Source organism: Zootoca vivipara, chromosome 4, assembly GCF_965207765.1.
Source record: "Zootoca vivipara chromosome 4, rZooViv2.hap1.1, whole genome shotgun sequence".
Taxonomy (NCBI): domain Eukaryota; kingdom Metazoa; phylum Chordata; class Lepidosauria; order Squamata; family Lacertidae; genus Zootoca; species Zootoca vivipara.
Genome location: NC_142587.1, coordinates 91399979 through 91423655, shown reverse-complemented (window position 1 = coordinate 91423655; position 23677 = coordinate 91399979). Strand labels below are relative to the sequence as shown.

The 23677-nt window shown below is 46.5% G+C and overlaps 2 protein-coding genes across 4 annotated transcripts in view; one reads left to right on the top strand and one right to left on the bottom strand.

Moving 5' to 3' along the window:
• CCDC81 (coiled-coil domain containing 81) overlaps window positions 1–5911 on the top strand; it is a 31117-nt gene extending 25206 nt beyond the window's left edge. Inside the window, exons 13-15 of the mRNA XM_035115908.3 lie at window positions 482–708; window positions 2219–2344; window positions 5536–5911. Of these exons, the coding sequence (XP_034971799.3) occupies window positions 482–708; window positions 2219–2344; window positions 5536–5677 (495 nt within the window). The 3' untranslated portion in view covers window positions 5678–5911. The remainder of the gene's footprint in view (window positions 1–481; window positions 709–2218; window positions 2345–5535) is intronic.
• A 4526-nt stretch (window positions 5912–10437) lies between these two features.
• The window catches only part of ME3 (malic enzyme 3), an 88670-nt gene continuing 75430 nt past the window's right edge, over window positions 10438–23677 (bottom strand). For all 3 annotated transcript variants that reach the window (XM_088668810.1, XM_035114891.3, XM_088668809.1), the window contains 6 exons: window positions 22553–22666; window positions 21356–21461; window positions 20283–20425; window positions 18692–18865; window positions 17706–17804; window positions 10438–15921 (listed from right to left, as the gene is read on the bottom strand). In XM_088668810.1, the coding sequence (XP_088524936.1) occupies window positions 15760–15921; window positions 17706–17804; window positions 18692–18865; window positions 20283–20425; window positions 21356–21461; window positions 22553–22666 (798 nt within the window). In that variant the 3' untranslated portion in view covers window positions 10438–15759. The remainder of the gene's footprint in view (window positions 15922–17705; window positions 17805–18691; window positions 18866–20282; window positions 20426–21355; window positions 21462–22552; window positions 22667–23677) is intronic.

The window sequence follows — 23677 nt, the reverse complement described above, 5'->3', positions numbered from 1 at the left end:
ATCTCCTTCCTTGGAGCTTGAAGTCATTGGTTTGGGTCCTACCCTCCAGAGCAGGAGAAAACAAGCTTGCTCCATCCACCTTCCATGTGACAGCCCTTGAGATATTTGAAGATGGCTGTCATATCTCCTCTCAGTCTCCTCTTTGCCAGGCTAAACATCCCGCCCTCTCTCAACCGTTCCTCATAAGGCTTGGTTTGCCTTATCCACACGTTCTGTCTTCACACGTGGTGTACATGGCTCCGTAGTTTCCCTAGACCTGTTTTGCTTCTTTACGAAAGAAGCAGGCTTAAGAGCAGGCACCCCCAAACTTCGGCCCTCCAGATGTTTTGGACTACAATTCCCATCTTCCCCGACCACTGGTCCTGTTAGCTAGGGATCATGGGACTTGTAGGCCAAAACATCTGGAGGGCCACAATTAGGGGATGCCTGTGTAAGAGGAAGGAGTAAGGCTCATTTTTCACCCTCCTGAATTTGTACCCAGATAAAGATGAGGCCAGCTCCGTTGCCGGAGTACGAGCCTGATTCGGCTGGGGTCATCTTTGGGAAGAACGACATGACTAACGAGAAAATGGGAGAAGGAAAGAAGCGCTGCCAGGAATATTCCAAATACCAGCTGCAGGCAGCTGCAGAACGGAAGCGGGCGGCCATCCTCAGAGAGCTGATTGATCAGAGGAGAGCAGCAGAGATGCTTCAGAGAGCGAAGGAACAGTAAGAACAGAAAATGGTTGTGCTACGTTTTTTCCCAGTACAGTGGTACCTTGGTTTAAGTACACAATTGGTTCCGGAAGTCTGTACTTAACCTAAAGCGTACTTAACATGAAGCGAACTTTCCCATTGAAAGTAATGGAAAGTGGATTAATCCGTTCCAGGCGGTCCGTGGAGTACTTAAACTGAAAGTACTCAAATCGAGGCGTACTTAAACCGAGATATGCAGAATTGGGCCAGTCTTACTGTTGTAATGATTTTCCAGAGCATTTTTATCCTGCCCCAAAAGGCTCCCAGGAATCAGTAATAAGAAAGTTTCTACCCTCGGGCTTAAAGTCTAAAGGACACGGCACAAAAGGAAAAGCGGTTGGGAAGGAAGTGGGCTGCGGGGGGGGGGGGGGGAATGCAAACTCAGGCATTATTTCTTAGCTGCAAAGTTATTGTAATTAGGCGGTGAGAGGGTGACTGCTTCAGGCAGCAGACTTCTGGGTTTCCTGAAAGGTCAACAAGTTGCTTAAAAATATACCGTATATATCATCATCATCATTTTTGCTCCCCAGTTAATGTTCTTGTGGAATTTTCTGCATTGGGCGATGCAATAACTTGGCTAGCCTTGGGTACCATGCACCGTATTTTTCACTCCATAAGATGCACCTAGTTTTTAGAGGAGGAAAGGGGGAAAGCCCCATTTTGGGGGGGATCAGCTCACAGTTGTGCAGCTTCTTTTGCAAAAGGGGGAAAGCCCCCTTTTTTGAGGATCAGCTCAAAGTTGTTGAGCTTCCTTTGCAAAGGGAAAAAATCCTGTTTTTATGGGGTTCAACTCACAGTTCTGCAGCTTCTTTAGGAAAGGAAAGGGAGCCATTTCTACAGTTTCCAGACAGATAATCCAATCAGCCAGTCACATGTTGCTGGGGAAACAAACAGCCTCCGTCTGCAGAACATTCAACAATGGAGGCCTGGGCATGGGGGGTAGGCCAGAAAGGGAGCCAGCGTTCGACCGCACATTCACTCCATAAGACGCATAGACATTTCCTCTTACTTTTTAGGAGGAAAAAAGTGTGTCTTATTGAGCAAAAAATATGGTACTTTGCTTTGGGATGGGGGAGGAATCCTGCAAACTCAGATTCCTAATTGTACTTGCCTTATTTGATTTGGGTGGACTGGATCAGGTCTCAAGTCCACTGCCAAATCGACATTCCTTTGCAATGCCGCCCAGTCTTGCTCCTTCCAGTCTTGTTCCTCAGCTGAATCTTGTTGAGGATTATGGAAATTGCAGTCCAACAATATCTGGGGACCCATAGCTGAAGAACAATGGTCTAGATAATATTGAGCTATATTTTGGGGGGGGGTGGAGCTTGTGTGTGCTCTTATTGCAACCCATTGCAAATGTGCATGATCGGTTTTCTGGTTATGCACTATTTATTCTAGTGGGGGAGGGGGACAGAACAATGATCTGAAAGGAGCCAGGATCTGACTCTCCACCCCCCCCAACCCCTGGGGCTGCCTTTTCTAGGTTGATGGCTGAAAAAGGAGAGCGGCTAGAGAAGATCTTCCAGATGAACTTAGCTGTGCAGGAGGACTGGAAGAAGAGTGCTGGACTGAAGAGGCAGCGGGATTACGAAGAGCAGATCTTTAGACGGTAAAGTTCAGCTGACAGCCAAACTCGCCAGCCCCTTCCTTGCCTCTCTCTTGGCTGGGCCAGGGTGCTGCCGCTAAGCTGCCATCCGAATGGCAGTGGCGTCATGGCACTCTGTGGGCGCAGAATGGGGAGTAGCTGAGTCCCAGCATCCCCCTGGTGCTAGGCTCTCTCTTCCTGGCATTGGTCATCCTCCCAAAATGACCAGGCTCAGTTTCATCCAAGAAAAGACAGTCCCAACTCTCCCTGCCCCTGCCCATCAAAATTGCTTTCCATGGGGATAGGAGGACAGTGGTGGAAGCCTTGGTGGAAGAATGCGTAGGCACCACTGCTGTAACTGAAAATCTGTTCGTGTGTCTTGGCCTGCTGTAGGAGGATGTGGAAGGATGTCAGCTGTGATTAGACATTATTAGGGCCCAGGCAAAATTATTCCCCTTCACATTCATCTTTCCCAGTTGCAAATATACGTATCGAGTCCCATCGAGGGGAGATGATGTTCTAGAAAACATCAGCTCTGTGTTTGAAATGGGGGCATGCAACCTTGCTGTAAAGTCTCGTGACATCACTTGCAGCTGATAATAATAATAATAATAATAATAATAATAATAATAATAATAATAATAATATAATTTACTATTTCTACTCCGCCCATCTGGCTAGGTTTCCCCAGCCACTCTGGGCGGCTTCCAACAGAAGGTTAACAATACATTAAAAGGTTAAAAATGCATTATTATAATTGCCTGTTGCCTTCCTGAAGTGCTGTCTTGACCCACATGATTTTTATTCATCACCTGTCAATGTTCTGACTATGTTGTGTCAGCAGTGCATGATAATTCCCAGCTGGCGGCATAACATCCCATTTTTACTTCCAGAAGGTCCACCCCAGCCCTGGAGACTTCTGTGGCCATTCAGAGTGGCTGGGGCACCCCAGATTGTTGTTGTTGTTGTTGTTGCTGTTGTTGTTACCACCACCACCATTAATTTTGCAAAATGGAAAGATATTTGGAAGGGTGTGGGTTTTTTTGCTTAAGATTGGAACAAACAAAAAATTGGCACAGCACTAACCGATTTGAAGCTCGGTCTGAAGCTCAACATATGGTCTGAAGCTCAACATCAAAAAAACCAAGATCATGGCCACTGGTCCCATCACCTCCTGGCAAATAGAAGGGGAAGATATGGAGGCAGTGAGAGATTTTACCTTCTTGGGCTCCTTGATCACTGCAGATGGTGACAGCACTCATGAAATTAAAAGACGCCTGCTTCTTGGGAGAAAAGCAATGACAAACCTAGACAGCATCTTAAAAAGCAGAGACATCACCTTGCCTACAAAGGTCCGTATAGTTAAAGCTATGGTTTTCCCAGTAGTAATGTATGGAAGTGAGAGCTGGACCATAAAGAAGGCTGACCGCTGAAGAATTGATGCTTTTGAATTGTGGTGCTGGAGGAGACTCTTGAGAGTCCCATGGACTGCAAGAAGATCAAACCTATCAATTCTGAAGGAAATCAGCCCTGAGTGCTCACTGGAAGGACAGATCGTGAAGCTGAGGCTCCAATACTTTGGCCACATCATGAGAAGAGAAGACTCCCTGGAAAAGACCCTGATGCTGGGAAAGATTGAGGGCACAAGGAGAAGGGGACGACAGAGGACGAGATGGTTGGACAGTGTTCTCGAAGCTACCAACATGAGTCTGACCAAACTGCGGGATGAGGTGCAAGACAGGAGTGCCTGGCGTGCTATGGTCCATGGGGTCATGAAGAGTCGGACACGACTAAACGACTAAACAACAACAACAACAAACCAATTTGAAGTCACAGGCAACGTATCCCTGACATTCCCAGAAGTTGGGGGAAAGTTGATGCCTTGCTTGTGAGCGTCCTCTGATGAAGATAAACACACACATTGAAAATTGTTGTTATTTGTGTTCCAACGTGGTTCAGAAGAGTCTTCAGAATGGTAGTTTACAATACGTAAAATGGGTGGCTAGCCTGTGGCACTCCAGATGTTGCTGGACTGCAGCTCCCATCATTCCTGACCATGCTTCTGGGAGTTGGAGTCCACAGTTTAGCCACCCTGGTGAAAAACCGTAGCAGAGCATCATTGCTATTCTGAGCCGCCTTATACTGAGACAGGTGTTGGCTCATTTAGCCTACGATGGTCTATGCCAGTGATGGCCAAACTTGCCCCTCCAGCTATTTTGGGACTACAGCTCCCATGATCCCTAGCTAACAGGACCAGTGGTCAGGGATGATGGGAATTGTAGTCCCCAAACAGCTGGAGGGCCACGTTTGGCCATCACTGGTCTATGCTGAATATCAGCACCTCTCAAGGTATATGATGGGAGGACAGTTTCAAGGCTGAAATTGATGGTGCTGATGACTAACCCTGGAATGCATAGTTAGAACAAGTGATCAAGTGACAGACGAGTCTCCATTATGTAAACTAGGGATGGGGAACCTGTGGCCCTTCAGATGTTCTTGGTCTGTAATTCCCAGCAGCCCCAGACAACACAGACAGTTCACAGCGATCGTAGAATCATAGAGTTGGAAGGAACCGCAGGGATCATCTAGTCCAACTCCCTGTGATGCAGGAAGAGGGATGCAGTCCAACAGCATCTCGAGAGCTGCAGATTCTCTGTCCTTGCTCAGAATTGGGGATCACCCACCTTAGCACCACATGTGCAAACCAGAGCAACTGCTGCGGGGTTCACACACCACAAACCACGCACACAGCGCAACCTCCTCGTTTGCCTTTCAGGCATCGTTTCAGGGTGGGAGGTCTCTGTAGGTGCCCCCATTGGCAAACCCCTTCTATAAACAGGAAACATTTCTGATGAGTTACAGGTAGGTAGCCGTGTTGGTCTGCCGTAGTCGAAACAAAATGAAAAGAATTCCTTCCAGTAGAGACCAACTAAGTTTGTCATTGGTATGAGCTTTCATGTGCATGCACACTTCTTCAGATACACTGAAACAGAATATAAGGGTCTGGTGACTTTGTTTCAGCGTATCTGAAGAAGTGTGCATGCACACAAAAGCTCATACCAATGACAGACTTAGTTGGTCTCTAAGGTGCTACCGGAAGGAATTTTTTTTATTTCTGATGAGGTGCAGCAGGGTTTGAGGACAAGGGGCTGGCTGGCGTTTCTCGTTCGGGGAGCCCGTTGCTTTTGCTAAACTCTCTCCCCTTTCCATTACAGCGCTGGCGACAAGCTCATGCTGCTCGACCAGTGCGCGAGGTATCGCCGCTGCTACCAGTGCAAGAGGCGCATGAGCAACTGTGGAGAAGCAAATGTTTTGGTGGACAGCAAATACATCCCTGGATCCCGGCTGGTAGTTTGAAGCAACTTCGCTGCTTTGTTTCTTCCCTTGCCCTCTTTCATCTCGCAATTTTTTTTTAATCATTCTTTTTTTAAAAAGAAAAAAGAAAGAAATCCGATCGTGCTGATGTGCTTGATTTGATTCCCGCAGCTCTGTGCAATGCATTCTCCCTATTTCCGCTCAAGATTCTTGTTATCCTAACTTCAGTATGTTTTTATGGAGAATTATGTTGAATTAAAAGAGACATGGAAGTGCTCTGGTAGTAGTATCCTGCTTGTTTTGGTGCCCTATACCGCCTTATACCCGAAGGTCTCAGGGCGGTTCACCTAAAATATCAAATACATAAAATCAAAACAAAACCAACAACCCAATAAAAAACCCCCACAAAGAGCCAGCATTTTTAGAAAGGGTATAGGATGTAGATCAAGTCAGGCCAAGGCCTCGTTGAAAAGGAATGTGGAATCCATTTTTCTTTTAAAAATATATATATATTATTTTCATTTTTAAAAAACAATGTTCTTATATATTTGGATCATTTTCAATTTTTACACATCTGAGATTACTTGAATCCCCAGACTCCCCCCTCCCCCCGGTTTCCAATTTTTGTCTGTTCTTTCTATTGCATTTAATTATTTTTCAAATTCATTTTATATCCTTTTTAAAACTTAAATTCTGTTACATTATAAGTGTTATAACAATCTTGCTAACATTTTAAGATATATGCAGTGGTGGTCTTTGAGATATTCTATAATTTTTTTACACTCTTTACTGATTTTTTTTTATCATCTTGGTATCTGATCTTCACGGTCATCTTTGCCATTTCAGCATAGTCCATCATCTTGGTTATCCACTCTTCATTGGTTGGGACTTTATCTTCCTTCCACTTCTGGGCAAGCAGCATTCTTGCAGCTGTCACTGCATACATAAACAGTCTTTTTAAGTCCTGTGGTTTTTCATCACCTATAATTCCCAGTAAAAAGGCTTCTGGTTTTTTGATAAAAGTTATCTTAAACATTTTTTTCAATTCATTATATATCATTTCCCAGAATTCTTCTACTATTTTACATGTCCACCACATGTGGTAGAATGTGCCACTTTCTTTCCTTTTCTTTTTTACCTACTACCTAGTAAAACATTTTTTTTTTACTAGAATCCACTGACTGAAGCCAAGGATGAGCACGCTAGACATTCACTCATCTCCCATCTGCACCATGTTTAAAGCAGTATCATAACTCCTTGAACAGTCGTGGCTTCCCCCAAAGCATCTTGGGAACCGTGGTATGTTAAGGGTGCTAAGAGTTTTGGGGAGACACCCCCCTCGCTCCCCTGACAGAGCTACAGTTCCCAGAATTCCCTGGGAAGAGGGATGGACTGTTGAAAGATCTGCACTGGTTATTAGCTAGTGTCAAGGAGCTGTCAGCCATCCAGGTCAACCGCAGGGCAGACACACATGGAAGGCATGGAACGCAATGAGCTCTTTATCAACAGAAAATAACAGTACAGCAGAGACATTGCTGAAACTGAGCACTAGTTCTGCCCTTCTCACTCTGGATCCCTCCCAAGCAGATGAAGGCTGCATTGTGGGGACAAGCTCCACCTCTGGGCCTGTCTGGCCCGTTGCTCAGCAATGTGCAGGACTCTCCTTGATTGAGGTGTCAGAAAGGGAGGAGATCGAGCATGAAAAGGACGGTCCTGCTGCTGTGTAGCAAGGCCAAACTCTGGCTCCTCTCTACCTGAGTCTGTGCTCACACTGTGACTCTCAGCCTCTAAACCCATCCTGGAAGACTCTCACTCTCCTGACTGCTCTTGATCGCTCAGACCCATACCTGCCAAGTTGCTGTCGGAGAAATAAGGGACTGGGCGGAAGTAGCAGACCGGAAGTAGCGTTGCCGCCATCTTGGAACTGGGCGGAGCATGCTCAGAAGTGACTTTTGATGCTGCTTTGCCCAGTTCCAAAATGGCCACCGTGCCAGAAGTCGCACTGCAGCCATTTTGGAACTGGGCAGAGCAGCATCAAAAGTCGCTTCTGAGCATGCTCCGCCCAGTTCCAAAATGGCTGCCACGCCAGAATAAACCGGGGGGAAACAAAAAAATCCTTTTTTTTCAGCTAGGAACAGCTGGAAAAATGGGGATTTCCCGGGGAATATGGGAGACTTCGCAGCTATGCTCAGGCCCCCTGCTTCTAGTACCTCCCAGCTCATCCCTGCTGCAGACTTCAGTGTCCCACCACCAAGATCTGGGATCTAAGTTGTCATCTTCTGTGCCCTCCCTGGGCGGCCCTTGGGCAGGTGGCTCCCACCACTCTTCCTTACCTGGCCAATCACTGACAGCTAGTGAACCAAGGTTTTGTAGTTGACACGGAAAGCTCTAAACAACTTGGGGCCTGAATAGCAAGTCACCGCTTCCCCTCATGCAGGCCAAACCAATCTTGAAGACGTTCCGAGGAGACCATGCTGGTCGTTCCACGGCCGATGGATTGTTACTTGGTGACAACACAAAAGCAGGCCTGAATCAACTGGTTGAATCAAGTGTTTCCGAATCGTTGACGAAAACTTAAATTCGTTAAAAGGATGGCTAACAAAATGAAACGAACCTTTCCAACAATGAAAGAGAGGGTACCTAAAAGCCGACAATGAATCATAGAATCATAGAGTTGGAAGAGACCACAAGGGCCATCCAGTCCAACCCCCTGCCAAGCAGGAAACACCATCAAAGCATTCTTGACATATGCCTGTCAAGCCTCTGCTTAAAGACCTCCAAAGAAGGAGACTCCACCACACTCTCCTTGGTAGCAAATTCCACTGCCGAACAGCTCTTACTGTTGAGTCTTGCGCCTCTAGGCTGCTGGTGGCAGCTTCTCTGTCACGTTGGAGAATAAACGAGAACAAAATGCAAAAGTTCACGCTTTAATTGCACAGCACTTTCCCCTGTGTTTGAGGCACTTCTGGAATCACTTTGCTTGGCAGTCAAACTATTCTTCCTCCAGCGAATTTGTTTTGTTTTGCCTTCTGCATTGTGTGACTAGGCTCTTTGTTTGCGGTTTTAAGGACTTTGTGAGAATTTGCTGACATGTGATCAAGTTGTCGTCGTCCCCCCCCCCCCCACAGAGGAGTCACAATAGTCTTTGCACCTTGGCTACAACCCTTGGTATCAAGGCCACTGGCTAATTGGATGCGTAGAGCAGAACTAAACTTGGCTTGAAAAGAGAAATGTTGCCTGTGTGCATGTGGCAACGATGTTCAGAGCCCGAGACAGTCAGAGGCAAGAAATTGAATGTGTCCATTAGGCACAAAGCCAGCCTGCGTCAACTGCACACAGAATGACAAACGGGCCTCCCGGGAAATAAGTTCCATTGCATAAGTCAGGGGTAGCCTACTTGGTGTCTTCCAGCTCTATTTGGACTACAACTCCCATCATCCCTGACGGCTCGCTGATCATAGTTGCAGGAGCTGATGGGAGATGCCGCCTTCCAGCAACATCTGGGGTGTGAAGTCTGGTTCTGAAAGCTTCTGTGGAACCAGCTCAATCATGTCCAAACCTCTGTAGGGCATGCAAGTTTATTCACTTACCTAAAGATAAGCACGTACAGTGCAAACATAACACATCAAGAATAAGGAATGCTAGACCTATTTTTGTGTGTGTGTTATCTTGTATTTTATTCTGTGAACTGCCATGAGATCTTTTGATGAAGGGTTGTACAGTGGTACCTTGGTTTATGAACACAGTTAGTTCTGGAAGTCTGTTCATAAACTGAAGCGAACTTTCACATTGAAAGTAATGGAAAGTGGATGAATCTGTTCCAGATGGGTCCGCGGAGTACTCAACCTGAAGGGTACTTAACCCGAAGCATGGGTGTAATCGGTTCCAGAAGTCTGTTCATAAACTGAAGTGTTCATAAACTGAAGCGAACTTTCCCATTGAAAGTAATGGAAAGTGAATTAATCCGTTCCAGATGGGTCCGTGACATTCGTAAACCGAAAATTCGTAAACCGGGGTTCCACTGTATATAAATAAAACAAAAGTAGACCAAAAACAGACCAAAAGCAAGCCTGGGCAGGATGCATGGAGGTTCTGGGCAGCCCAGACAACAAGACCTCTTGGCCTTGCTTATGTGGTCTAAAGGAAAGCAGAACTATGTATAGGTTTGGCACCAGCTTGGCTGCAGGAGTTGGCATACAAAGTGCCACCCCACCGTTTTAGGGACTCCACTCTGGATTTGTGTAGGGTTTATTCCTCAGCCTTTTCTTCTCTCGAAGATACCCTGCAAGGCAGCAGAGGTTTAGGATCAGAGTTTTCCTTCTTCCCAGGTTGACGAGCCCCATCTGCCCCTCACTTCCCTCTACAGCATGTGCAGAAACCACCTTCTTGACCGCTGGACCCACGCATGGTCTCTTGTCTGCTCAATCTGCCAGAGCCTGTCTTCACATGCAGGGGAAGTCCCTAACTCACCGAGGGTTTGAGACCCATCGGCTACCCTCACCTGGTTTAGCCACCAGTCGAAGTCGTTCCCAGTGTGTGGCTGCTGTTGGCATGCAGGTGGCTTCTAGGAGCCACAGGTGAGACCTTGAGTGCAGGGTGGGGACCAAAGGTGGTCAAACTACTCCAGAAGGAGCACGGGGTATCCCCCACCAGAGTTACCACCCCTCCCCTAACACCCCATACATCCCAAACCAAAAGCATTTGGCTGCTTGAATACTTTTCACCTATGTTGGCAAGCTGTTCCTTAAGCTTACTGAATTACGTATTCATCAATTTAAAACAGAAGATATTATTAGCCAAGCTAAATTTACACAGAAACCATTTTATTATGTTTTCAGCTGACAAAGTTTACAGACGGTGGCAGATTCCTGGTGCAAGTCATATTTAAACTGGACATAATTGCAGCCACTGCCTTGTGCTTCTTTGCAACTTTTAAGAACCAACACATTCATCTTTGTCTGAGGTTTTCAGTAATAAAACAAACACTGACACATTCTAAGTGCTTTAATGCAGGATTACATACGCAGCATGACCAACAGTCTCTATCAGATCACTATTCGATGAAAGGACAGTGGCAAGAATGGTTGGTGATGGGTAATTGAGGAAAACCCAGCTGTTTGTGGAGAGAAAACACAAATAAACTCAGTGCCCGCTTCACCAAGCCATGTGGCAGTAGCTTTTCTGTGGCACTATCCTACGTGGCTGTCATCACAGAATTGTAGAATTGGAAGGGATCCCGAGGGTCATCTATTCCAACCATCTACATTTGTATGTGTGAATGCAGCAGTCATGGTCAGGAAAACTGCAGGAGCCTTTGCTTCCTGACTGGCACCGTTACCTGTCCCTCGATTTGCACACACATGCCACAGCTGGATGGGATGGAGATATGGAGAAGCTGCACTGCATGTGTGAATGCAGCCCTGTTGTGCCACAATTTGGGTGGGCTGAGGCCCTCCATCAAGTGGCACTGACAGTCTTTAGCCCAGAAGCCAGCAACCTAAGGCCCATAGGCTGGAAGCGGCCCATGAGGGTCGCTTAACTGGCCCATGAGCCGCCCCCGAACTGAGCCACCCACTTGGCGTGTCCCCAGCGTGCTGTGCTAAACCTGCACAGCGCAGCGCGGTGACTCTCTTCCACGGATCCAGAAATTGCTTCTGCGCATGCCCAGATGCTGGAAATCGCCTCTGTGCATGTCCGTGGCACCGAAAATTGCTTCTGCACATGCCCACACGCTGAAAATTGCTTCTGTGCAGGCGTGATTTCCGGCGTCTCATCTGGGGATGCACAGAAGCGATTTGCGGTATTGTGCTGCGCCGGCCCAGCCCACAGAGGATCTCTGCGGGAGTGATCCGGCCCATGCCCGGTAAGCCTAGCTGAGCCCTGTTTTAGCTGGTAAATGATGACAGTAGGTAAATGATAAACCAAATGGGAAGTTCACAGGGGCAGAATTATTTCAGGATGATTTTCACTCTGCGTTTCAAGTACCCCCAATCATAGTTACAGACTTGAGAACAGACATGCCGTGAGCTCAATCACATACAGCCATTACAAGCACCTGCAAATAGCTTCTTCCTTTTCATATTAAATGCCAGAAGCACCATGTGTCTATGTGTGTGTGTGTGTGTGTATTCTTATAATTCATGTTCTAATTCAGGCATAGCACTTAAAGAAATTTAGAATTAACGCAATCACACCGGGAAGCAAAAGGGTTTTGTTGTCCGCAGCCAGGCATTTGCAGAAAATAGTACTGGTTTTAAAAGAAGCAGTTAAGAGCACTGTTATTTGGTCTGGTGAGATGCTATTTAGTTTAAAAGGTGATTGCACTGTGATTATAATTCCCCCTTGGTTGATTTCTTTTATTGTGTTAAAAATAGCCTATAGTTCATGTTCTCTTTTAGAAGTCCTGCAAATTCATATGACGGCAGATGTACACTGGTACTCTCTCTTCTGTAACCCGAGTCTTTATAACTCTGAAAGCTATTCTTATTCATGCAGCTGGAAACTTGTAATCCTTCAAGAATCATAGAGTTGGAAGGAACCCTGAACTGGAAGTCCTGCCCCCTGCAATGCAGGAATGTGCAGCTGTCCCTTACAGGAATCGAACCTGCAACCTTGAGGTCAGCACCAAGCTCCAGCCAACTGAGGTCTCCAGCTGTCCCAACAGGAGGAAATGCAGGGACCAAATGTCCCATTTCCCAGGCTGCAACTCCAGCTCAAGAAGAGGAGCTCCAGGGACAGCGATTATCTGTTCCTGCTCCCTGCAAACATATTATTGGAGGGTTCTATTTTTAAAGATTAAAGACCCAGGTTTCTAGTCCTGTTGCCAGTTGCAACCAATTATTGGTACTTAGATGTCAGCAGAGAGTCAGTGCGCTAAGTTGCAAATGCTCTGCCAATGGCTGCAAAAGGAGGTGGTTTTTGTGTGTGAAAGGGGGTGGGGTGGTTCAGATGGGTTACCAGAAAATTTCCTCCATATCCTTTAAAAAATAATGGATACTGTTTGGCTGACTTTGCATGCAGCAGCTGCCTTGTCATGTTCTCCCACAATGTCATGTTCTCCCACAATGCCCCACGGTCCATCTCTCTCCTCACTTGCACAATACCTCTGGAATAACACTGCGTCCTGGTGTTGCATTGTTACCAGTGCGGCATTGAAGGAGGACAGAGCAAGTGCTAGACTTCTGCGAGCAGGACAATTACTGTTGGCAGGAAAACGTACATCTTTAAAAGGTCACAAAATGAACACAAGCCACTCTTTCAGGCACTGTTCATCCTTGCTGTGTCCATGAATTTCCCCCAAATTTTATCCTGTTCCTGAATTTATGCTTCCTCCCCTCCTGTTCTCCCTGCCCACTGCCCATTTTATTATTCCTCTTGTTGGGGGGGGGGTGTGTGTGCCAAAAACTTCGGTTCAGATTTAGCAGGCTCAGAAACAGCTGCTACAGTTATTCTCTTTTGGTTTTGGTGCCACGAAATAGTGTCCAAGGCAGGGCTCAAGACAGAAGTGTTTATAACTTTCCAGGACAGAATACTATTGAATAACACCAATTATAGAATCATACACTTGGAAGGGACCCCGAGGGTCCTCTAGCCCAACCCCCTGGAATGCAGGAATCTCGACACATGGTACCCCATCCAATTCGAAGCCACACCAGAACCTGCTTAGCTTTGCAGATGTTGCTAGGGAACAACAACGGGGAGAGGCTATTGCCTTCATACCTTGCTTATGGGCTTCTTGATAGCATCTGATTGGCTACAGTTATAAAAACAAAATGCTGGATAGGTGGAACTTTGATCTGATTAAACAGGGTTCTCATTATGGAACAAAGCCTTGATAGCAAACTTTTGAATGAATGGCCAGCGATACTATTCGAAAGGGACTCCTGCGTCAGGTATAAAAGCTCCATGCGATTTTTCCATGCGTGCTTCCTCCTATCAAATCCAAGCACCATGATACTTTGGGTACTGCCTTGCATTAAGTAAAATAAACAACATTTAAAAATAAAACTCTACTCCCTGAGGTTAAAATATCATTGTTGTATCTGATACTCTGCAGAACGTATCCTGACACGAGGACAGCCTTGCAAATGAATCCTCCAAGGTTCGCAAGACCTGGTACCAAATGATATTTGTGTGTGAGAATTGAGGGCAAATCTGAAGGGGAAAGGGGACTGCTGGCGCAGAACAGCAAGCGATCGCCTATATTTGCTGCAGCTGCAACAGATGCTGTTTCCACTCAGAACCAGCCGAGAGTTGCTTTTTCAACAGAACTTGTTAGCAGTGGTTGCAAAAGCGGCGTTAAGAAAGGGCAATGTAATGCATTTACCTCCATTACTTTCCCTAATGTAAGCATATCTGTGCACACTTTCCCCTAATAAAGATGCCATGTTTTGGTTAGAGAATTGCATCTCAAAATCTGGAGAAGTTCTTTTTTTAATTAAATGAATTAAAAATGTTTTTTATTTGTGAGAAAAGGGAGTCTGTTGCACTACTGAACACCTCTGACTGTCAGAAAGTTATTCCTGAGGTTTAATTGGAATCTCCTTGAAGCCATTGCTTTGTGTCCTACTCTCCAGAGCAGGAGAAAACAAGCTTTCTCCAGCTTTCATGTGACAGCGCTTGAGATATATGAAGATGGCTATCGTATCTCCTCTCTTTTCCAGGCTAAACAAACCCAGCTCCCCCAACTGTTCCTCATATGGCTTGGTTTCCAGACCCTTGATCATCTTGGTCGCCTTCTTCTACACACCTTCCAGCTTGTCATCTGAATGAACTCTTGCAACAGCTCCCAACTCACTGCAGCAGTAGCAGCGATTGCTTTGTGGTGGGGGGCGGGGGGGGGGGAAAGAAAGTTGTTTTGGTTCACATTTTAATGGAAAGCTACCAAAAAATCACTTCCTGAATCAACGCCTAACCTAAAAAGACAGCTATCCTTTTAAAATCTGCACTTCTCTTGAGTTTTGTGGTGCACTGCTCCAACCAACCAACCAACCAACCAACCAACCAACCAACCAACCAACCAACCAACCAATGTGTATAAGAATACCAATATCAGAAGAAGGTGTGCATAAAAACATGCGTCAATTAAAATAAGGTACAAAATGCATTCTGTTAGGGGCTTGCAGAAATGCGTTGTTGTTGTTTAGTCGTGTCCGACTCTTTGTGACCCCATGGACCATAGCACGCCAGGCACTCCTGTCTTGCACTGCCTCCTGCAGTTTGGTCAAACTCATGTTTGTAGCTTTGAGAACACTGTCCAACCATCTCGTCCTCTGTCGTCCCCTTCTCCTAGTGCCCTCAATCTTTCCCAACATCAGGGTTTTTTCCAGGGAGTCTTCTCTTCTCATGAGGTGGCCGAAGTACTGGAGCCTCAGCTTCACGATCTGTCCTTCCAGGGAGCACTCAGGGCTGATTTCCTTCAGAATGGATAGGTTTGATCTTCTTGCAGTCCATGGGACTCTCAAGAGTCTCCTCCAGCACCATAATTCAAAAGCATCAAAAGCAGAACTGCGTATATAAGGCAAAATTGCGTACAAGCATGTGTATATCAGGAAAAAGAAGGTGGATTTCTGTGTGGCCTTTTAAAATAAAAAAGTCACAAACTGATGTGGAATTGTGTAGAACTCAGCTTAGGAATTGTTGTGTGTGGAGGGGGGGAGATTCAAAAGAAAATGAAATTGACAGATTTGGCCACATCCCTAATTGTAAGGCCTCTCAGCCATCGCTATTGTGGGGTTTACTGGAGTTCAGCTCCAAGCACTAACACTGGGAAGGGCGGTGGGGTTATGCCAGAGCTGTGGGGCATTTTGGGGGATGGCGTCCCCAAAATTGTGGCAAGCGCTTAAACTAAGAGAGGGAAGACAACAGGATGGAGCCATGTTGCGCCGACCTCGACGTGTCAGTGCATTTGTTTGGGAGCGCAAATGGCCCCTCTTGACTTTGCGTCAAGAAAGGAAGAAAGGAAAAATGGCACCAAGGAAAGATGGGGTGCTTGCTCACACCCCCTCCATCTATAGCTGAGGAATCTAAAAGCTTGAAGACCTACTGATATCCGAGGTGGTAGAAATGGGAGCATCTCAAGGATCAGAGTCTCTTCAAGACCAAGAGAGAGAGAGAGAGGAACATCAAATGTTTTGAGTCTGCATGGCTTCCTGCGGCCACTGGTAATCATCTATGGCGAAGGAATCGTAGTCAGGGCTGTAGATGAGGGATTTGACAAAGGCTTCTTTGTCTTCCGGTTCCGGGTACCAGGAGGCCAAGTTGTTTTTGTAGGCATAGTCGACAACCTAAAAGCAAGAGAAAGACGAGAAGGAATAGAGTGGCTTCCTCCAATCTGGTGCCTTTAAGATACTTTGGTGCAAAAAGTCTGGGGGGCCCCCAGGATCGGGAAGGTTGGCATCGGAAGTTGGGTTTGGACCCAGGCGACTGAGCCTCAAAATCCTACTCAATTATCAAGCTCACTCAGCGGCTGAATAGGGCATCCCAATGGCCGAAGCAGAGATTAAACGACATCTAACAGGATCTTGCCCCTGTGTTAGGACTTGCGGAAGGAATATAAAGTGTTGCCGGCTGCTCGGCTATGAACAGGTTGAGCTTCATCTGCGTAACTTACAGAGGCCACCAAATCAAGCTTTGCACAATGCAGAATTTTTAATATTTTATATCATTCATATATTTTTTTCATATTTTATACCACTCATTCGTGTGTGTGTGTGTGTGTGTAAATTTTATTGTTTACTTGTTCGTGTCTTAAGTAGTATTTAAATCTTGTTAAATAAATATGTGTGCACACAGCACATATATTTATTGTTATAGGTTTCACACAAACACTCACAGTTACTGTCACAAACTGATCCAATCTTCTATCCACTAGGCCACATGCTCTTGCCATGGGAATCGTACTGTGCTGGGCATTTATTTATTTTGGAATGGGAGGCCCATGCATGCCTATTTTATCCACACCCATTCCATAGACTGGAGAGCCATCGAGAGGCTGTGCGGTGCAGTGCTTAGAGTTTCAGACTAGGGCCTGGGAGACCGGGGTCCGAATCCCCACTCGGACATGAAGCTCACTGGGTGACCTTGAGGGACAGCCACTGCCTCCCAGCTTAGCCAACCTCGCAGGTTTGTTGTGGGGATTAAATGAGGAGGGGGGGGGGGGAACCATCAGCTTCAAGGAGAAAAAGGTGGACTATAAATGCAACAAACAAACATACCAGAGAACTAGCTTTATGCGCCCTCCCTCCTAAAACATTCCAGAGCCTTTACTCTGACATGTTTAAATGTTCTTCCATCAGCAGTTCTGGAGGGGAGATCCCCCAAAATCCCCTCTTGGGAACCCCCCTGAGATCTATGGGTATAGTGCGGAATACAAATTTAATTTATTATTATAATAATCATAAATAGTAATAAATGCAGAGGTAGAATCAATAAGCCGTGCTCTTACATATTGCTCTTTTTTATTGTGCTATATCTAAGATTTTTATTGAACCCTTTTAATGAAAATTCCCAGGACAATCGGAAGGCATTCTATGCTTCTCTAACTCCTTTCAGATCAGAAGGCATCCAACTCTCCCAGGGTGGCTAAACATTCTTCTGCAGCATGTAAAACTCAACAGGGACTGGTTTTTAGTAAACTGGTAGTTGTGTTCTTTGAGCCTGGTGTTTTATAGTACAATACAGTTGTTAGCAATTTTATTGTTATGGTTTTCTCTTTTGTTGTTATTCTATACATTTTTGTGTGCCGGTCCTTGACCATGATAACGAGCTCGATTTATTTTAACCCATATCCACATTTATGCAACTAGACTGCTGTTCCCAAGGGGCCATGCCCACAAATGCTCAGCAGGGAAGCGAGAGGATCTCGTCGAGCCCTAAGCTGATCCCCTCTTATGTGGCATGTAGCAAGTTGGTGGTGCTTAAACTGTGCTGTATATGCTTGCCAGGTAAGCCTGCACCCTAGTATTTAAGTACCATTTTGCAAGACAGAGGGACCAGTTCCGTTTTCAAGAGGAAGGCCTCTGATGTACCATTTCAACCTCGCCAAAATGAAAAAGGCCATGAAACTTACTTTGACAGCGATTTTTAAGGAGACGTCTCGAATGGAGCTCAAAGGCGGATACAACCTTCCTTCTGCAAGATTCTCTTCAGTGACCTCTTCTGCGATCGACTAGCAAGGGGAGGAAAGGAGAGAGAGTTGTGCGATTTTCAGCAAGATAAACACGAAGGCCTTCTGAATGCAAGCTCTTCACTGGTAGCTGCCTGAGACTATTATCCTACCTAGGCAGCCTTCCCCATCTGCCTAGGTAAGATAATAGGAAACTCCCTGCCTATTAATATCAGGCAGGTACCTGACAAGGGCATTTTTGTCTAGGCAAGCCTATGCAGACATGTAGAAGGTTGCTGTACATTTCAATCTGGTTTCCAGCTTCTTGCTGATTTTATCTCTTGAATGTTTTGCAAAAACACTTCAAGGTTTGTTCGTTCGTTTGCAATCTTGTTGGCATCCATCTGTCTCAAGGGACAATGGAGTGTGCCTCCGGGGGTGAAGCCAAACTGCTGTATTAGCAGCACTTAAGTGGCCTTTCTGGGGCACAAGCCTGGGCAGTGTGGATGGAGGTCCTGGGGTGCCCAGATGACAATACCCCCCCCCCCCCAGCCTCACTGATGTGGTCCAAAGGAAAGCAGAGCAAGACATTTGGCACCAGCTCGGCTGCAGGAGTTGCCGGAAGGAGGCATACAAGGCCTCATCCAACCACCTTAGGGACTCCACTTCGGATTTGTGCAGGGTTTCCTCCTTAGCCTTTTCTTCTCCCGAAGGCAGTGTATAAATTTAACGAAAGAAAAATAAACTAAACAGCTTCCCTCACAGATAAACCTGGGTCTGCTCCTGCGCCTTGTGAGAAAGGGGACTCGGGGGTGGGGGCAGGCCTAAAAACGGAAGGTGTGTGTGCCCTGGGAAGGAGTTCTGAAAGGACAAGGCAGAAAGGGGTAGTGGGCGCAGTCCTGAGAAATTCGCCACCGCGATCTTGGCAGAATGAAAGGAATTCCCCAAACCTCTGCTGTGGTGAGAAAGATATCGTCGGAGATATGCCGGACTCCACAGGCCATCACTCCCAGAGCAACTCCCGGGAAAACATAGGCGTTGTTCCCTTGGCCTGGGAAGAAGGTCTGTCCATTTGGCAGGGTCACTTTGGAGAACGGGCTTCCGCTCGCAAATATGCCTCGGCCCTGCAAACAGAGTGAGAAAGATTTGAGCACCTTGAGAGACTTGCGAGAATGCCCGGCGGCTTGGGAGGCAGTGGCCTTGATTTCTTCAGTCACTGGCAGAGGAAAGGGGGGGGGTTGCAGGTGCCCTTTCCGTCAGTGGTAGAGTGTGTGCTGCCCCCCTTGAACCCACTCAGGCTCAGGCAGTGCCCCCACAGCTGGCATTGCTGGGGATTGGACTCTGTGACCCTCATAGAATCATAGAGTTGGAAGAGACCACAAGGGCCATCCAGTCCAACCCCCTGCCAAGCCGGAAACACCATCAAAGCATTCCTGACATATGCCTGTCAAGCCTCCGCTTAAAGACCTCCAAAGAAGGAGACTCCACCACACTCCTTGGTAGCAAATTCCACTGCCGAACAGCTCTTACTGTCAGGAAGTTCTTCCTAATGTTTAGGTGGAATCTTCTTTCTTGAAGCTTGAATCCATTGCTCTGTGTCCGCTTCTCTGGAGCAGCAGAAAACAACCTTTCTCCCTCCTCTATATGACATCCTTTTATATATTTGAACATGGCTATCATATCACCCCTTAACCTTCTCTTCTCCAGGCTAAACATGCCCAGCTCCCTAAGCCGTTCCTCATAAGGCATCGTTTCCAGGCCAGGCCTTTGACCATTTTGGTTGCCCTCCTCTGGACACGTTCCAGCTTGTCAGTATCCTTCTTGAACTGTGGTGCCCAAAACTGGTCACAGTACTCCAGGTGAGGTCTGACCAGAGCAGAATACAGTGGTACTATTACTTCCCTTGATCTAGATGCTATACTCCTATTGATGCAGCCCAGAATTGCATTGGCTTTGGTCCCTTCCATGGTCCCTTCCAACTCTACAATTCTATGATTCTGATTCCATGAACTGCTGGGCAGGCCAGAACTCTAGGCGGGGGCTGGAGGTACGAACATCTTGACTGCCGACTGGAGGAAACTGCACTGAGTGACCAAGAACCATAACTGACCTCTCGCTTTTGCTGAAGCGATGAGAGGGGCAACCTGACACACTCTTGGGCTGTAATGTTCTGCCCCCCCTTCCGCTGCAGACTTCTAGGTGTATACATGTTCTAATAAACCATATATCTTAAAGGCACTAGCTAGTAGCTTCCGCTGTGTCTCAATTTCCCTAACGGAAACACGGCCTTGGGAAGCACCCGGAATTCTGTAATTTCATTCAGCCGCTCAGCAAAGAATGGGGTGGCAAGGTAGCAATATTTTTTAAAGCAGCAGCTGTCTTTAACTGTTTGCTTGTTTTTTAAACCAGTAACCTTAATGTGCTGTTATATATTTTTGTAAACCACTTTGAGGTTTCCTTGCAGTCAAGTGGCACGCAATTATTAAATTTAACTAATTAATCAAAAATGAAATGAAAGCAGGAGGAAAGGGAATCTTATACCTCGGTCAAGCGGTAACACTGTTCTGCAGTGCATTCTGCTTTGCTTGTAGGGTTGCTCAGGGCGAACACGATCGGCCTCTTGTTGAAAGACCCCATGTCCTTCAGAATCTGATCAGAGAAAGCGCCGGCAATAGCAGCCACACCTTCAACAGGTAAAGAATGAACAACAACAGCATCAGCAAACGGTGTATCTCAGGGGTCGGCAAATTTATTTGTTAGCCACGGGTTGGTCCACTACCCCTCAGACCTTGTGGCGGGTCGGAGAAGCGGCACTGGGGTGGGGAGCTGGATGAAGAGGCGAGGGGGGCAAGTAGTCCTCCTCCCCACCCCCACCCACTGCACTTCCCTTCATTGGGGCTGCTGCCGCCACCACCACCGCTGCTGCTATTCATGGGTAGGCAGAGCAAGCTCATCCGCTCCGCTCTCTGACCCACAGGAGCACCGGGCGGCGGTGGCGGAGGGAAGGTGAGCTGCACGAAAGGGCTGGCTCTGGAGAGGGGCTGCTAAAAATGGCACTCAGCCAGCTTAGCCCAGCCCCTTTCCCCCTCTAGACATGGTGGGGAGAAGCCAGGAGGGAGGGAGGGAAGAAGCGCTACCACGGTGTGTGTGTGTGGGGGGGGAATGGAATGGCGCAGAAAAAAATGGCACAGCCCGAATGAACAGAATCCCCACCCTGATCCATGGACAGTCCACAGGCCGGATCTGAAGGCAACTGGGCCTGATCCGGCCCGTGGGCCTTAGTTTGCCAACCCCTGGTTTATCTCTTAAGGCCCTGGTTTATCTCTGGCCCTCCCACCAGATGTCAAAGAGAAAAACAACTACCAGACTTTTAGAGGACATCTGAAGGCAGCCCTGTTTAGGGAAGCTTTTAATGTTTAATAAATTATTGTATTTTAATATTTATGTTGGAAGCCGCCCAGAGTGGCAGGGGAAACCCAGCCAGATGGGCAGGGTATAAATAATAAATTATTATTTTTATTATCTTAAAGCTGCAGTCTAAAAACCACTGCTTAAAAGCAGCAATATAAAAACAAAAGCAACCGTTCCAAAGCAATTGGGAGCCTAACAGTTACCAATGATGGCTGTTGGTTTTACTGCCTTCACCACTTCCTCCAGGGTCTTCACGTTGGGATGGTCATGAGCAAACATCTCCTTCTCATGGTTCAAGTGACTTCTGCCCTGGGAGTCAAACAAGGCAAAGGGAAAAGGTGATAGACTTGAAGCAGTCGCCTTTTCCCTAGCACCAGAGATCTGCTAAGATTATGCCACCTGGGCACAAAGAAATTATTACTTGTTCTTGGTGGGTGCCCCACAAATGCTGGAGAAGCTCCTTTCCTCCCCAAAATCCAAGTTTGAGCGCTATCTGAAGTCGATGCAAGATGATAATTTCAGACCCTCCAAGTCTCCCTATTTTCCAGGGACGTCCCTGATTCAGAGAAGCCGTCCCGGTTTCTGATGTGATCCCAGAATGTCCCACTTTTCCTTAGGATGTCCCTATTTTCATTGGAGAAATGTTGGAGGGTATGGAGTTATCCGACACTGCCCCCCAGCTGTCCGAAGGCAGTCCTGTATAGGGAAGTTTTTTAAAAAAATGTTTAATGTTTAATTATGTTTCGATATATGTTGGAAGCTGCCCAGAGTGCTGGGGCAACCCAGTAAGATCCATGGGGTATAAATAGTAAACTTATCATTATGGAATGGGATGTCCCTATTTCCATTGGAGAAATGTTGGAGGGTATGTCATTTGCTGTGTTGACTTTTGACGGTCAAAGAAGGGAGATGATGGCATCATTTAAAATTTGACACACCACTTTTCTATTTAATGGATATTTCATTCTATTTGGTTTTGTCAGTATGTGCGTGTTATTTTTTTTAAAAAAGCAATCTATCCCAAATGCTTGGGGTTGGAGCAAGGAGGGGGAAAGAGGAGTTGAGAAATAACTAATATATTCCTATGTTCAGAGGCCTTGGGGAACTGGACTCGGTTTTCAAAAGGAAGAGAGGATGAAAATGGGACAGGATTCCATGAGTCCTGTGAACTCACCATTGCAAACTGCATTACGGACAAGTATTATACAGCAGCATGCTGGACTGTCAAGTTATATTGGCATACATGTGCTTGTGCCTTTGGATGGGTACACCGCCAATAGGTAGGTGTTCTTCACAATAGGCTTCTCTCATTTCTGCACTGAACCATCCCAAACATTTGCAAAGCTGCTCTGCCACCCCACCTTGCCCCAGGATGGAGAGCATAGTTCTGTGGTTAATACCTTTACAATGAGTCCCTTGGAGTCCACCATCCAGATTTTTTTGATAGCTTCTCCCCTTGAAATTCCTTCCTTCTCCAGGGCCATCACAATCAGGTGAGCTATGCCCATCGCCGCCTGAAAACACAGGCAGAAAAGACAACCAATTATGGGCCCAATTCAAAGTGCTGGTGTTGACCTCTAAAGCCTGAGGACCGCAATACCTCAAGGATGACCTATCCCCATATAAACAGACCCAGACTCTGTGATCATCTTCTGAAGCCCTTCTTCATGTACCTCTTCCACAAGAGGTCCAGAGGGTGGTGATACAAGAACGGGGCCTTTTCTGCAGTGGCTCCCCATTTGTGGAATGCTCTCCCCAGGGAGGCTCACCTGGCGCCTTCGTTACATATCTTTAGATGCCAGGCAAAAGCATTCCTCTTCAGCCAGGCCTTTGGCTGATTAATATTCTACAGCCTTTTAATTGTGGGGTTTTTTGGGGTGGCGGGTTTTAACTATATATTTGCTTTTATCTTCTGAACCACTCTGATGAAAGGCAATATATAAATCTAATCAACCACCACCACCAATCATTTCCTCTATTAGGAGAAATTGCCTATCAGTTAGAGTTGTTTGATAGTGACCACAGGCAGAGTTGGGAGGTGGTGGGCTACCTTTTGCTGGAGACTCCTAAGCAGATGGTGGGTGATCATCCATTTCTGCACTGTAGAACCTGCATTTACCAAGGGGTTGAATTAGTAGACCTTTGTGGTCTCTTCCGACTGTGCATTTTTGTAATTCTAACTCATTTCCTCAAGGGAAATAAACCGGAAAGAAAAATCACCTGGGAAGGGAGTTGATTCTGGTATCTGGCTGGTTTTGGTTTTTGTGTGTTATTATTTTTTGTTTAAAAAAATCTGAAGCACTGTTTACATCATTCACTAGACACAAAGCAGAACCCTGTGAAATATGGATAGCCGTGGGTCATGTCTCATTCTCTACGAAACACTGCAGGATCTTTAGGGATTTGGCGCAAATGCAGGCTCACATCCCAAGCCATAAACACAAGGGTCCATCTCCCTCACAGCTGTGTAATCTCTTTCTGCAAAGCTACCATGTGAGCAGAGCTGCAAGCTCAAAACTACCCCC